General features: G+C 40.6%; 1 protein-coding gene across 1 annotated transcript in view; it reads left to right on the top strand.

Annotated features, from left to right (window-relative positions):
• Positions 1 to 1,505: 1,505 nt before the first annotated feature.
• The window catches only part of LOC119720340 (collagen alpha-1(XI) chain-like), a 36,734-nt gene continuing 23,827 nt past the window's right edge, over positions 1,506 to 14,412 (top strand). Inside the window, exon 1 of the mRNA XM_038189980.1 lies at positions 1,506 to 2,030. Within this exon, the coding sequence (XP_038045908.1) occupies positions 1,904 to 2,030 (127 nt within the window). The 5' untranslated portion in view covers positions 1,506 to 1,903. The remainder of the gene's footprint in view (positions 2,031 to 14,412) is intronic.

Genomic DNA, 14,412 nt, shown 5'->3' with positions numbered 1-14,412 from the left:
AGTATATTCTATAGGGAAAACCCTAGGAATCAGGGACTGAAAACCCAATCCACCGTGTTTGCCCATGCGAGATTCGAACCTTGGCAAGGTCACAGCGATCACGGGAAGGCGAGAAAAGTACCACTTCGCCAACCTGACTCCCCGTGATCAAGGTGTTCATAGGCAAGACACTTTATTACAATTGCCACTCTTCTACCAGGAGAATACAGCATAAAGATACCCGTGAGGATAGAGACCCAGCTGCTATACCGAATACTACTGATCTAACTTTGCCTGAGTTACAAGATCAAGACAGATTGAATACAATTTCCCCACTTTGGAAAACTGATTACCTAATCTATAATGCTATATATAAATGACAATTTAATATGGATTTGGTTTTTTTGGGGGGATGATAACGTATTATTCCAAAATTATTCATAATAATGTACATAGATTCATGTAGCATATTGAACAAATATATTCCAATGTTTTTGTGTGCAAACATCCATGTGTCTTGACTGTCTTCGTTTATGTCAGAACTGGAATGTTGCTCACTGCGCATCAGTGGAAGCCATTTCGTATTATATATGACATATCTAATAACTCAATAACGTTAGCAAGGCCCTAATACGAACGTGCTAACCCCTTAGCAAAAAATAAGAACGAATAAACTGTTGTCAAAATGGTGGCGCCCAGTGCCACAAGTGTCGCTGTTTAGATAGCAGCTTTTCAAATCTGAGATTTTATTATTCAAAACGGAACATTTCAGCTCCGACAACTCGATATATATGAGTTTGCCGTCTTGGAGGACATAGCAAACGACTCGGGAAGACCGTTCGCCACTGTTGCTAACGTTTTTCATTGGTTTGTACGCTTTCGCGAACGTTCGAAGCGTTGGCAAACGTTAGTATTGTTCACGTATAAGAAGAACGGACAAGTCTTGTGATTGTTAGCCTTTATTTTTTCTATAATGAAATGTTTTCCTTTCTTCGTCTTTCTTTCATGCTTTTAATGTTGTGTGGTTGCTGGTTTCTACTACGTGCATTCTCCGCCGAATTGCGCCCAAATCGTGATGAATATTTCTTTTGGAAATTCTCAAATTTGCTTTTGACATCCAGTATCAAGTCCATAAGTGACAGTCAGTTCAACTGTTGCAGTACACGGACTGAATGGCGCTGCAATAACAGTTGGTACACACCACGGGGCGGGATTAAAGGTTAAGACTTTTGCAACTTGTAAGAATGTAGGGGTTGTCTAGGAAGCACTTAATGGAATGATCTGCTTGCGTTTGTCATCGAGTGAGTAATGTGAAATTTCAGCGCTCCTCGGGGATGGAGAAGAATCAGTGATTTAGGTTTTAGTTTTTTGTCGGGTAGGTGACGCTCAAAGTTGACCTAGTAACACAAGGCGAAATCTTTAGTAGTTTGTACTTTTAGGTTCCCTCCGAAGTCACCTTTGTCACCCCCATATCGAAATGAGACGTCCGCAGTCGCTCCACTTCTCTGGCCTATGATTCGCTGGTTAAAGTTACAGTTCAGCTGTCTGGGTACGTCGTGTTGGATCCACGGGCACACGGTCGCTTGTATGTACTCTACCTCTTGGCAAGGTGCACGACTGGCCAGGGCGCGGGACCAGGATTCGGCTAGCCAAGGCGAGTGGTTACAACCCCAGGAAAACCGGACGGCGCACTGGTACTGCTTAGGGTACGGTGGCATCGTCTGGCTGCCTCTGGTGTAACAAGTTCTCAGTGGGCCGGACTTTGTGCTCAATTCAGTCAACAGGGAGCTGGTTGACAGAAGAACTGAGATCTGTTAAAAAAAGAGTCCTCCCTAAAGTCTGTGCGCTGTCTGTCTGCAAACTCATGTCGTAGTTGGAGCTAGTATCAGAACCGGCGATTTCCCCCTCCCCTTTTTTTGCAAGGATGGGTCGGACTTTTGTGCGATATCCCCACAGGATGGGCGGCTTCATTCGCGTTCTTATCGGCTTTTATCTAACTCTCCTATCAGTAAATCTAGCTTCATCTCAAGAAGTGTTCGCACTACCACCAGGTAAGCAGATCGAGTCATTCGTTCAACAGAATGTTGACTTTATTATATCCTTGATTATATATAGCACAGTGCCCGAATTGGCGTTTTGTTCACCGATGTACGTATTTGTTTACGTTGCAAAAAGTTAATCCTGTTCCGATGCGTGGGTGCCGCCATGATGAATTCTGTCCAAATTCAGGGACAAACCGTGTCATGTCATGTGTGAAAATAATAAGTTAGGGGGCAGAGTGTTATTGAGGGAGGGCAGGTGTCAAATGGGATCCGAGCCAAGTTCAGCACTGCGAAGTGAAGAGTTCATTTTACAGCAAATGTCACTGTCGGCGATCTTTCTCGAATAGCCGGGTTGTGATATGATCTTGCATAACTGCACAGTTTCTTGTATCGGGTATATTTTTTTGCACTGACCATTTTAACACTGTTATGTGGTTAATCTCTCCTTCGTCTTTTTTTTTTAAAAAGTAATTGCTGTTTCTTACTGTGAAACATCATAACTTTAACATTAACGTTTGGTTTATCGCTAAATCGGTAGACCAACGTGGCAAACAGATTTGTAATTTTCGACAAAAGCATCCATAATTAAAGCCCTTTATAGAAACTGAAAGATTATCATGTAGTGCTTAACACATATCTAAGTATCAGTCAGGCTGCAGTGCAGGAACCTTTATAAATAACGGGATGTAGGCCTAAGTCCTCTTGCAATTGCCAGATTTCAGGTTTTTTTTTCAAATTGTGAATAATACGTGTGTAGGCTAAGCTTTTCCTTTTAGGCAGAAATGTCAGAGTCCACTTGCATCCCTGAATAATCCAAGTCGGGATACTTATATGAATTATACTACGCACATTCTCCTTATGAGAATTAGCAAAATCTCCTTTCGAGAACCTGAGGTAAATCGTCAGAATGTCATCATACAGCTAGGGTGGAAGGGGAAACATGGAATCAATGTCTTTGAGTTTGATATTAGAGAGGGATGTTTCGTGCGCTATTTGAAGTTTACTTATATAAAATTGCCTGGGGTTTGTTAATGTTTTGACGTTTGAAATAGGTTTCGTATATTTTATACACCCGCTTCGATTAACACCTGATAGTTTCGTGCAACACAAGCTAATGAGCTAATGACTACAAATGAGCTAATGACTACGTTTACAACTAATTCTCATGTATAGTTATGCGATTTGATGGCCGTGAATGTGACATCAGGCAACAAGTGCACCAGTTAATAAATTTAGCCTTCCTTGAGATAAATCTTGTGCACGCAGATGCCCTGAATGAAATGTGGCCATATTTGGAAGTTTGCAAGGAGGTCGTTCTGTTACTCTTAAATAATGGCACTTCTTTTGGATGGAAGGAGTGATGAGAGAAATTCTGAAAATGTTTGTGTCATCAGATCAGAATTGAAAATGAAGATATTTTGGTTCCTACTACTAAATGCTACTTTGTGTATGGCCGCTGAGCTGCGTGACTTGGCAAAAAAAACCCGGCTTTTGCCTCAGTGGGACTTTTATTGGAGTACAGTTTTAAATTTTCGGTTGTAACCGTGCTCTCTTATTTATTGATGTTCCTTGCTCTATGCTACATTTGTAAGACATGCATGTATAGACGTACCACATAGCAAGTTTCATTCTTTGCTTCCAGGTTGTACACGAAGTTGGCTAGGCACTGATTTTACCACATGCACACGCCAACTCGCGCGCTCAACCGCATACGTGACCTCACGGGGACACTGGCTATGTTTACGTAACCGACATGTATGTGGTTCTTTCGTCTGTCGTTCCCTTGCCGGCTAAGATTTATATCTGTCAGAGAGGAGCGTGGGCAATTAATCGTCTGGCTTTATACGGACTCACGGGTGCAGTCATCTGGTTTGGCATCTCTAAATATATCTTTTATTCAAAGCTCCTTAAGTGTCATTAGTTAATTTAGAAAGCATTGGCCCGTGACAATCGGCTAGTTTTCTAGTTAAAAATTCTACCGTATTTGAACATGGATGTATTTGATGAAGACAAAAAAAAAATCACGATTTATCTTGCATTAATTACTTTCGTTACATAATAATACTATCTGAGATTTTGCAACCACGACTAACAGTAACACAAACAAGATTTCCAGAGAAACTTGCAGTCAATGAATAACAAAAACAGTCAGTGAAGTCTACCTGGTGTGCATATGATGATGTACCATGGATGATCAATTTCGTGCATGCGTGCCAATGGGGAACAAGTCTGCCAATGGGATGCCAGCTTTTCGCCACAAACTAGGCGCGGCTGTAAATCATTGGTGGCATAAGTTATATTGCTGTTGGTTCCCGGCAGCTGGCGTATCGTCTGCAGCCCAAAGGCGACATATCATGCCGGGCCGGTCTGGGACCAGACTGCCACGTTGACGCCACACAGAAAATGTCAATTTCGAATCATGCTTTATTAGATAAAAACCAAGACGATTGCTCGAAACGAGATTGGTGAATTCTACTTAAGTTGTTCTTTAGTGAAATATTTGCTATTTTAAGTGCACCGTCAAACAAATCGCATGTAGTTTGCGTATCGGTAATTTGTTTATGGCTAGGACCAGTGAATTTGCAAGATTATAAATATACATGTATCTTTGATAATAGATGTAATATGATTTACATGTCATGATTACCTACAGGTTCATTCGTCCTGACCTCACAGAATGCTATAGTTGAAGAATTGATATTCCTATTTAAATCTATTCATAATTCAACCCTTTTTTTTGGGGGGGGGATGTAATAATGCATGGCAGCTGTCCCCGAATGTCCATTTGTCTGTGGGATAATCCAATATGTAGCCTCCCCAGGAGTAGTTCATTTGGTTCCTATTACAATGTATTACACTCCCTGCGATGCAGTCTATGGTGGCCTCTACGCAACCTCTCCATGCCCCCATCCGCTTTCACATGGCTCTACGGTCTAGCCTGGCTCCTGTACAGTGCTCTTCGCGTAATTATTATGAACGTGTAGTTAAAAACCCATACGAGGACTCCCGAGTACTCTAATTTCTGCCGCCGAGTAGGTCAACTTAAGGTCGCATACTTTGCCTATTATGTAGTTATGAGGCCCATTGAGACTAACTGTTGCCCACTTCTAAAAAAACTGCATTGCCTTGCATATTGCAACAGTTTTTGAAATCCAACAAATCAAACGATTCCAACCAACGAAAATCGTTTTGTTCTGTTTTACAAACACTTGAAATTTATTAAATGACAAATTTCTAAATCCCATGGAAAGTTGATTTGAGGTCTCCTATTTCGTCAGAGGAACAAGCCGCTTTCCCCAACGGCAGTGTTGTTATGGTTGTTTATATCACCCCGAAGACCCGAGAAGGGCGTTGCGGTCCCCGAAGGCGACAGCGGTCTTGTCGGGTAAAATACGATATTGGTGAAAAATCTGCTTCCCGATCACTGCATGCATATTATTCCGACGTGTTAGGCACCTAATACAAGGGCACTGACTATCATCGAAGACTGCGTGCTCTAGTTTAACTCGGACAAGGTTTTACTTCGTTTGTCCTTCCACAGTTTGTTATTTATAAAAAAAAAAACACGTTCCAGACGAAATATGTTCCTTTAGTTACAGTTAAAGCAAGGGACATGACTCGTTTTGGTCCTATGTTCAAATCAAGCCCAGCTATAACCGTTGGCGATGATTGGTGCGGGTCGTAATTCTCTCTACCCCTTTGTACAGTTAGTTTACATGCATAATTACGGCATATATCATTGGTGACCTTGTCAGCCTGGAAGCCAAGCATGGGGGTTTGGGGTTGCCCTCTCTAATAGAATGGCTGAATCAGCATCATCTCCCACCACCGCCATGTCCTCGACATGCGCCGGTTACGGGCCAACGACTGAGCACATTCTGTACCAATAAAATGGAAGAAAAAAACCCACACACACACTAGCAGGCATTCATAATCCACAGAATAATGTTTGAAATTGTAGGTTTGTTCGGGGCCTTTTAGTTAGCATGTGTTAAAAACTGATTACTTACGTTACATGTTTTTTTCTTGGGTTTTATATAAGAAAACAGGGTTTTATATAAGAAAACTGCTCCACAAATCACCAAAAAAATACGTTTACTGGAACTTGGAAGATAATCACTTGGAATTCAACCACTTGTCTATAGGCTTTTGAGCCGTCTGTGAATAATAACTATAAGGATTTGCATGATGGTAATGGCATTAATTTCCAGTTGAAAGAACCCATATAATAGGCCTACACTTTGTATTATTTTGGCATGATCTTTTTTTAATAGGTAGACATACATGTACTGTAGCCAATAAAAGACATGCATCGTGTATACAACTCAAATATTCGATACACTTAAACCACTTTAATAATTATCTGTAATGGTATCAAATTTAATTGTCTGAGTTAACACCTATTGATGTACTCAAACGGAACTTTGATGGCACAAAAAACTTTTCTGAAATAACATGGTATTGGTAAAATGTCATATTACATAGTCATTTTTAGTGGTTGTAATCATTGGAGTTTGCTCGCAAGACTCCATGGGAAGAGCAACATTAAATATTAATATAAAAAACTTGGCCAGGTGCGCCAAAGTGTCGACAGTTCGGTGATTGCATAGGTCAAGCATGGGCGCAGACTTTGCGTCAAGCGCGTACACAGTTTGTTTTTCATGTTGGCATCACGTGTCAACTTTGTGACATGATATTGAACTCGGTATGTTCATTGATTAACTGCTGATGACCCTGTGTGCTGGTTCAGTTACATTCCGTCCTGAGACAGATTCCTATGAGCATCGGCGCTTCGAGTCGTTTTGCATCAGACCATGTGTTTTTATTCCTCCATGATCAGACTCAGTCCTCGCCTGCTTTATGTACTCACTGTATTCCCTCGGATCAAAAGGTTATTACACATGTACTATGTACTTTCTTATGTACATATATTACACTTTTCGAGAAAACAGTACCAAAAAAATGCACAACCTTTTGATCACGAAAAACAATTTCGTCAAAAGCACGCTTCAGGGTGAGTAAAAAAAAAGAGGAAACCCAAATGTTGGGACCATGGTTTTAGGGCAGTTCTGCATGTAGCATTTTCAAAATCTAGGATATGAAAGCCCAATTCATAAGCTTTCTTTCAGTACAAGAATCATTCAAATCACTAATGTACTTTTCAAGTTACGGAATTTCAAACACAACCACCGTTTTAAGGTTCTGTCCGTGGATCGCAAAAAAAGTTCAGTGTTCTTTCAGCAAAACGAAAACAAATCACATAGGGATGTGTGTGAATTGCTTTCGTTTTGCTGAAAGAACGCACACATTTTTGGTGATCCGTGGACATAACCTTAAAACGGTGGTTGTGTTTAAAATTCCGTAACTTGAAAAGTAAATCAGTGATTTGAATGATTCTTGTACTGAAAGAAAGCTCATGAATTGGGCTTTCATATACTAGATTCACCCTGCATTTCTTATAATCAGTCAATTGAAAGATTGTTGGAAACCACCTACACTTCTTGATTTCTTCTATAAATGACAGCAAACCAGCAAATAATTTCACGGGTTGTTTAGTACCAATACGATCTTTAATCCAAGTACAATTCTTTAAAAAAAACTATCTGGAGGTTACTTTGGGGATATGCAAATGATATGCTTTTCATTCAAAGATCAGTGGCGCTCACTGCTTCGTGTATCAGAATGTGCCTATTTTGTATCACACTATCCCAGATGGCATTTTTCATTGTTTTTTTGCAACGTGGGCACCTATTCTTTACCTTTGTACCGCGTCCCCTGTCCGTAGACGACCTTCGAAATCGCGTCGGCGGTAAATTGTTTGCCAACAGCTGGCCTCCAGATACCAGAAGGTTGAAACAAAGTTGGTACCTGCTGCAGCAGTTAGTAATTAGGAGCCTTCCATCTCAGAAATAGTATTTAAAAAAATTCAATCACTAGGGGGGCGGGGAGGGGGGGGGGGGTCTTCGACGTGGTTTTACCGGAAACAGTGTTTTGACTTTGTGACTGACAGGAACATTTTCATTATCGATATGATTCCAAAGTGTTGAGCTAGGGATCAGAGTAATATAAAAATCATTTTAAATTATTCTGAAAAAAAAATTCGTTCCAGCCGAAACTTGAGTGTGAACACGATCTACTTTATTCAAAAATGAATCCCACTCTTTACCGGCTTGCCCAATGTTTCAGTGAGATGGAGTGAATTTTCGCCTTTAAGTTTTGGAAATTAGAGAATGGGTGAAAGGAAAAGCAGATTTTCATGTATTTGCTTGACGAGTCCTTAGCTTTTTCAGCCATAACATGAACGTACACAAAACGTTTGATTTCCCTCGAAAGTGAAGGAAATGGAACTGTTTTGCCTACTTAAAGATGAAACTGCACTGATCGCCTTCACTCATTTGAAATACAACTGAAGTCATGCCTTACCCTTGTTCGCAATTTACTTTTATAAAGTTTTAAAGGGAGTAAAAAGTATTATAGAGGCAAGCGTAGTACAGTCTGATGCTACCTTTGATATGACCCGTATTTAGTGGGTGCGTTCGATCAGCTTTCTCGGGTCGGCCCGGGTTAGCCGTGCCGTTCGATGAGCACTACTGTCATTTTCGTGGAATGTGAAAGTGTGTAAGTTAGACAAAACTTTTATTGTAGGTTTAATAAATGTCTAGACAGCTGTACCCGAAGCCGTTATTGAAGCCGTAATCACATGAAAGGTTGATCTTTGGCATTTACCATGAGGTCATATGAGCGTTCGTGACGAACCCGCCTCTTTCACACCGAGTCGACCAGGGGAGGGTGTTCGAAAACACCCTTTGCTGAGAGTATCAACTTGCATCGTTGTTTTGTTTGCCGAGAAGATGTAGCACATTAACTTCAAAGATATTAAATGGATACAGATAACACTTACTTTTGGATAAAGCTGTCAAATTGTGACGTCATCGTTAAAGTGCAGTTTACCTGGTTCGGTGTGGAATTGTTCAATTAGTCGGCGCAGCTGGAGTCCTAAGTAGTCTCGTCTGAGAACCAGCATTTACATCTGTATTTGATACTCTCCTTATTTACTTTGGAATTTTGAAATTTGAGTTGATAAATGAAATGGTTAATTCTCTTTGGAATGTCGTGAACGTTTTATCCTGCAGTTGGGGGTGTTACTTTAATACGTGGAAATAACACTCCCTTTTGACGAACCGAACCGAGTTAAGGCCTATTTCCAAATGTATTTTTATTATTTTATACATATTTTAAGTATGATAAGTTTGGTACTGGCAAAAAAACCTAAGATTTGTATAGTTTCTGCTGAGGAAGTTCCTGCTTGGGCATAATTATTATAAGTTTCTGGTATTGGTAATGAAACCAAACATTCCTCTAAAAAGCTCAAGGTACAACAGCTCCAAAGGTTGGAGAAACCTCTAGAAAGAAGAAGAAGAAGCATAAGCCTAAACACGTCATAATTCATAGGACACTTCATAATTCATAAGAAACTCAGCAAATTCTATCAGATAAGTGACATATAATCGCTTGGGGCTAAATTCGATATAGTGGGTATTTTGGTTAAGGCAAGTTTTGATGTGAAAAGGAACGCAATGCGATTCCCGTTTACGCTTTTCATTGAAAATAGTAGTTGACTCATTTGGCAGATGTGACGGTTCTGGTTGCACCTGCTATTCCCATTTGGCACCTTTTAAATTCACATCATACGGAAGCAGTTCTGCATGTACAATGGCTATCAAATGATTAGAATCCGTCATATATTATGACATTGTGAATGTCCATGCCTTTAATAATACGAATGCGAATGCTCTTTTAAGTGAAGGTGTACCACATGGTCGATTACTTTGTTATTTTTGGGCTCATGTAATGGTATATACGTTTTCATCATTTCATTTGTCGTATCCGAATCTCCAGCGATTCAAAGGGCAGGTTCCGCAATCTCAAGTACATTGTACCATGTACACAACCATTATAGGAATAGATAGGTATTGTTCCCCTGACGTAAAATCGTCACAGCCTTTTGTCTCTTCTCGCAATTCCAGTCCCTTAGTTTGTTATCGTGTTATGATTTGGCGATTTGAAAAGATGGTTCAGGCCAGTACATGTACACAAGGGCATATGTTTATTAAAACCCTATTGTATATTTGTACAGTGCTCCGTTGTTACTGTTATTGATGTTTTGCAATGGCAAAGCAATTTTCTCCTCGTCCATTCAACAGTTTAGGGTATTCTTTTCCAGTGGTTTCTGCAGGTTCGGTGGCTTGTACTTTGGGGTCTTCAAGGTTTTCCTTTTACCGCACAATTTCGTTGACCTTCAAGTGGTCGCCTTATGATGTCCTTGCATGTCCCTCAAGTTTTTTTTATGTATATACAATACACACAGTATTTACGACTGTTTTCATTCCCTTGTGGGTACGACATCTGAAATTCAGATTTAGTTTGCGAGAACCAACTGTGACGCTGAGAGAGTGACTTCCAAATATTATTGTGTCATGGGAAATACGGTTTGCAATTTCGGTCATAAGCCAATTTAACTGTTAAAGAAACTTCCGTTTGTGAAATATTTTTCTGTTTTCGTTTGGTACACATACTGTATGACTGTATGGGAGGCCTGTTTGTTCTACAGAAATAATGCCTGCACTTAAAATTCCTCCAAAATACGCTAACTCAATATACCGTTTACCGTATATCTCTGTTTGGGGTATATTATCCCGTTAAAATGCAGTTAACCTGTTTCATGAAGCCCCAGGGATTTCTGCTGTGATCTGCGGTGTTCGGAAGGCGTTGAAATATGCCCAAATTTTAGCTGAAAACCACAGACCAAGTAGGAATTTCTTTGGCGCAGCGCCATTGGAGTTACAGCCAGTACTAAATAGTCACTGAGCCGTTGCCAATTATATGGGCACAATATCTGTGTTTTATGGATATCAACATACAGATATAAGGGCATATATACGATCATTTGCTTTTTGTGCATATTGTTCGTTTCCAAAACTAACACCACTCAAAATCCAAAGGAGAATGCTCAGAACCTAACCTGTGGAATGAAGTTTCAACTTGGTGGATATTGCACTTTTCGAGAATACAGTGAAAAACAATAAATAGCAGTCTTTATTTCCAACGATCAGTTAATTTACTGACCGTTGGAAATCATCTACATTTCTTGATTTTCTTAAATGACAAGCCAGGCGGAGCCATTTACCAGATGTTTAGGCCAACAAACAAAACAGTCCTGCTTCCAGTTTCCCTACCTATATTCTGACAGCCTCTACCCTAATTATTTGTTATGGAAAAAAAATAAGAAGAAAAAAATCACCCAAAACCATTAATTGATACCTTTACCCTTGACTACACGCAGACGCCTCCATCTGATCCTACACAAAAAATCCCTACCTACCTACCCTATTTTCAAATGCAATGTAATCGGAAGCGGAACTAATTTTTTTTTTGCTTAGTACTAGTAAGATCTTTAATCCATTAAGCTTTTTAATAATTCGTTAAGTTACTTTAGGGATAAATGCAAATTAATCTCCTACTTTTCTTTAAGATGTACGAAATGCTACTGTGCGAGTTACACCATTTGAATGCAGATGACGGTGTATGTGGCTGTGTATAGATGAATAGGTTTTGTGGCTACAACTTCGTCTTTTTTTGCTGTTAGACGCTGCGTGCCTAGCCATAGCCGTTTAGACAACAGTGCCCATTATAGCCGACTATATCAGCACTTATGCGAACGCGCGCCGTTCTCTAGCGTGGATCTATTTTCGCAATTTTTGGAGTTGGAACGTGACGGCAGAAAGGAACCTCCGTGAGTCAACAACCGACGAGTCGCCGTGTAATTGTTGATTCTACCAGATTTCATTCTAAAAAACATTGCCGTGTTCTGGCTAGAGTCCAACCTGGATTAGTGGGCATAAATCATGTTTTGCGGCGTTCAAACCTCGGGCAGTGCTGGGACGTGCTGTGATAGGGGAATGAATGTATTCCGGTGTCCTTCACGAATATTTCGGTATCACGGCCAGGTCTTTCTGGCAAGTTCTTGCAATTCAGGGCATGAAGTATGGAAATTCAAATACGTGTACAATAATGTTACGTTCAGAGGCGTGTAAGAGGAAACTGTTGGAGCTCGCAACACGCCTTGAAAAGTGTTTCTGAAAATGGGGCCAAATGGAAAATGAAATGTATAGCCGTTTTCGTCCAAACCGGCTGATATACTGCTGTGTCTCTGTGTTCTCGATGTCTCTCAATGATACTTCAAAATGTCACGTCTACCAAAGCTTCCTGAAGCTTCGAATATGGCCATAGAAATCCACGCATAGTATGTAGGGACACTTGTACCGTGATGTGAACACACAAGGGCGGATTCACAACCAAATTTTCGGTGGGGGGATTCGAAATGCCGGGGAGGGGGCTGGATTCAGTTGACGCTAGAGGGGGCTCCTTTTTTCTTTCTTCTCTTATCTCTATTGTTATGAATATGTAACAGGTTACATATTCATAACAATAGATCCGTAGAGGAAAAGGGAATGAGTATCATCGATTTAAATATAGTCGTCTTCGCTCCTCCTTTGTTTTAATTACTATAAAAAAAGTAATTAAAGAAAACAAATTGACGCTTGCTTGGAGGAAACATGGCCCCCGTTACCCCCTCCCCCGACAAGAAGTGGTTAACATTGGTTAAAAAGTTCATCTTCCATATTATATTGATGATTGCACCCTCGCTTTGTAAGATACATCTCTAGATCAAGACCAAGGTGTTCATCAAAATTGGTCAAAGGTCATTTAGCGGTCAGAAGAGGTATTCCGTTAAAATACATAGGCATCCTTGACCTAAGTCCCACAGTGTTGCAAGAATTTGGTTAAAGGTCACCTAATAGTCTGTTTGTGTCATTATTTGGAAAACATGCTACTTTCCCGTTCCAAGCAATCGTCAAGGCCCCAGTATGGAAGTTCAGTAAATTGGGGTCAAAGGTCACGAATCTAGGATTATTATGTACAATTGCACATAGTGCTAAACAACTAGGCGAGAGTTATCACAACAGACTTCAACCACTGACCAACAGAAGAAATGCAGCTAGTCTCTGTCGGACCATGAAGCGCTTGAACCATGGAGGAATACGACAGATAGCTCGCCTTACATAAAACTTGTGAGATTCTGCCTGGCAGAAAAAAAACCTTCCAACGCAAGACACGATCAGCATTGGCTGAACATAGTCATTAGTTAGACTCCTAAATATCACGTACTCACCGCCATCAACTCTCCTTCATACCCAGGACAGAATACGTGGTCAGCCTTGAGTCTCTCACTAAATTTAAGTCCGCTGTTAATCATCTCACAAATGAGCATTTAGCCTCGCTGTGACCTGCACATGATTCTATTTGAGTATAAGTCTTCGTGTGTAGGTTACTACTTCGTGTTTTCCCTTATGTAAAACCTTGTGTTCGGTATACTGTTGGAGCTTGCACCGCCACCGTTGCATGACGGGACTGTTTCGAGGTACCAACAAATTATGACATTCATAAAAGGCTTATAGGCGCTATTATAATTTTCAGCAGTCTCCATTTTTGAGTTGTTGAGTGGTTGTTTAGAATCCATGAGTATTCTAACGGAGTCGTTCTATTTTGATGGTTTCATCGGCTGCCGAAGTTGTGACGTCACTCAAAGGTCAACTCCCTGGAACCATTTTAACCGGTTCACAGCCCACGTGAACACAGTGTTTCGCCTGAAACCGAGTTTTGTTATTGGTTGAATCTCCCCTGGGAAGCGAAAAATAATTACAACTTTGGTATAACTGGTTTGGTGAGAATCTGCTGCATAACTCTTTAAACTTTTTAGCTTCACAATTTGTGAATTTTTTTCTATAGTCAAAAGTAGGGTGTGAATTGCCGTCTGTGATCGTGTGAGTAAAGCCCAGTTTCCATATCGCCGTTAAGCTTACGCAAACTACGCAGACTGCGTAGACAGTGCGCGGAACCGTCGGCAAAGTTGAACCGGGCCCAACTTTGCCGATCGTCTGCGAGACAGTTTGCGTCTGCCTGGGTTGTCGGTGACATTTGCGGATGAAATGTTTCCAGTTTAGGTCTTGTTTGCGTTGCCCTCTGCGTTTCTTACCTCGATATGGAAACTAAGCTTAAAATGTACGTGGGATGCATCGTTAAGGAATGCACGTGAAATGTCGTCGAGGAAGTGAACTTGACATGGTGAGGTCAAGTAGTATTACTATTAGTAGTCAACGTTCACGTTATCCATTATTTGCATCAAGGATAGTAATCATTCAGATCACAATGACACCTGTTAGTCAATCCTAAATTGATCCAGAGGTGTTGACCTTAACTGGCTGGTATTAGGGCACGACTGTTTAAAAGGTTCAATTAGGGTATTTTAAGTCCTCTGGTCAAGTTCATG

This window comes from Patiria miniata, unplaced genomic scaffold, assembly GCF_015706575.1.
Source record: "Patiria miniata isolate m_02_andy unplaced genomic scaffold, ASM1570657v1 HiC_scaffold_9, whole genome shotgun sequence".
Classification (NCBI taxonomy): Eukaryota; Metazoa; Echinodermata; class Asteroidea; order Valvatida; family Asterinidae; genus Patiria; species Patiria miniata.
Note: the sequence above shows the minus strand (reverse complement) of the source record. Positions and strands in the feature narration are given on the sequence as shown.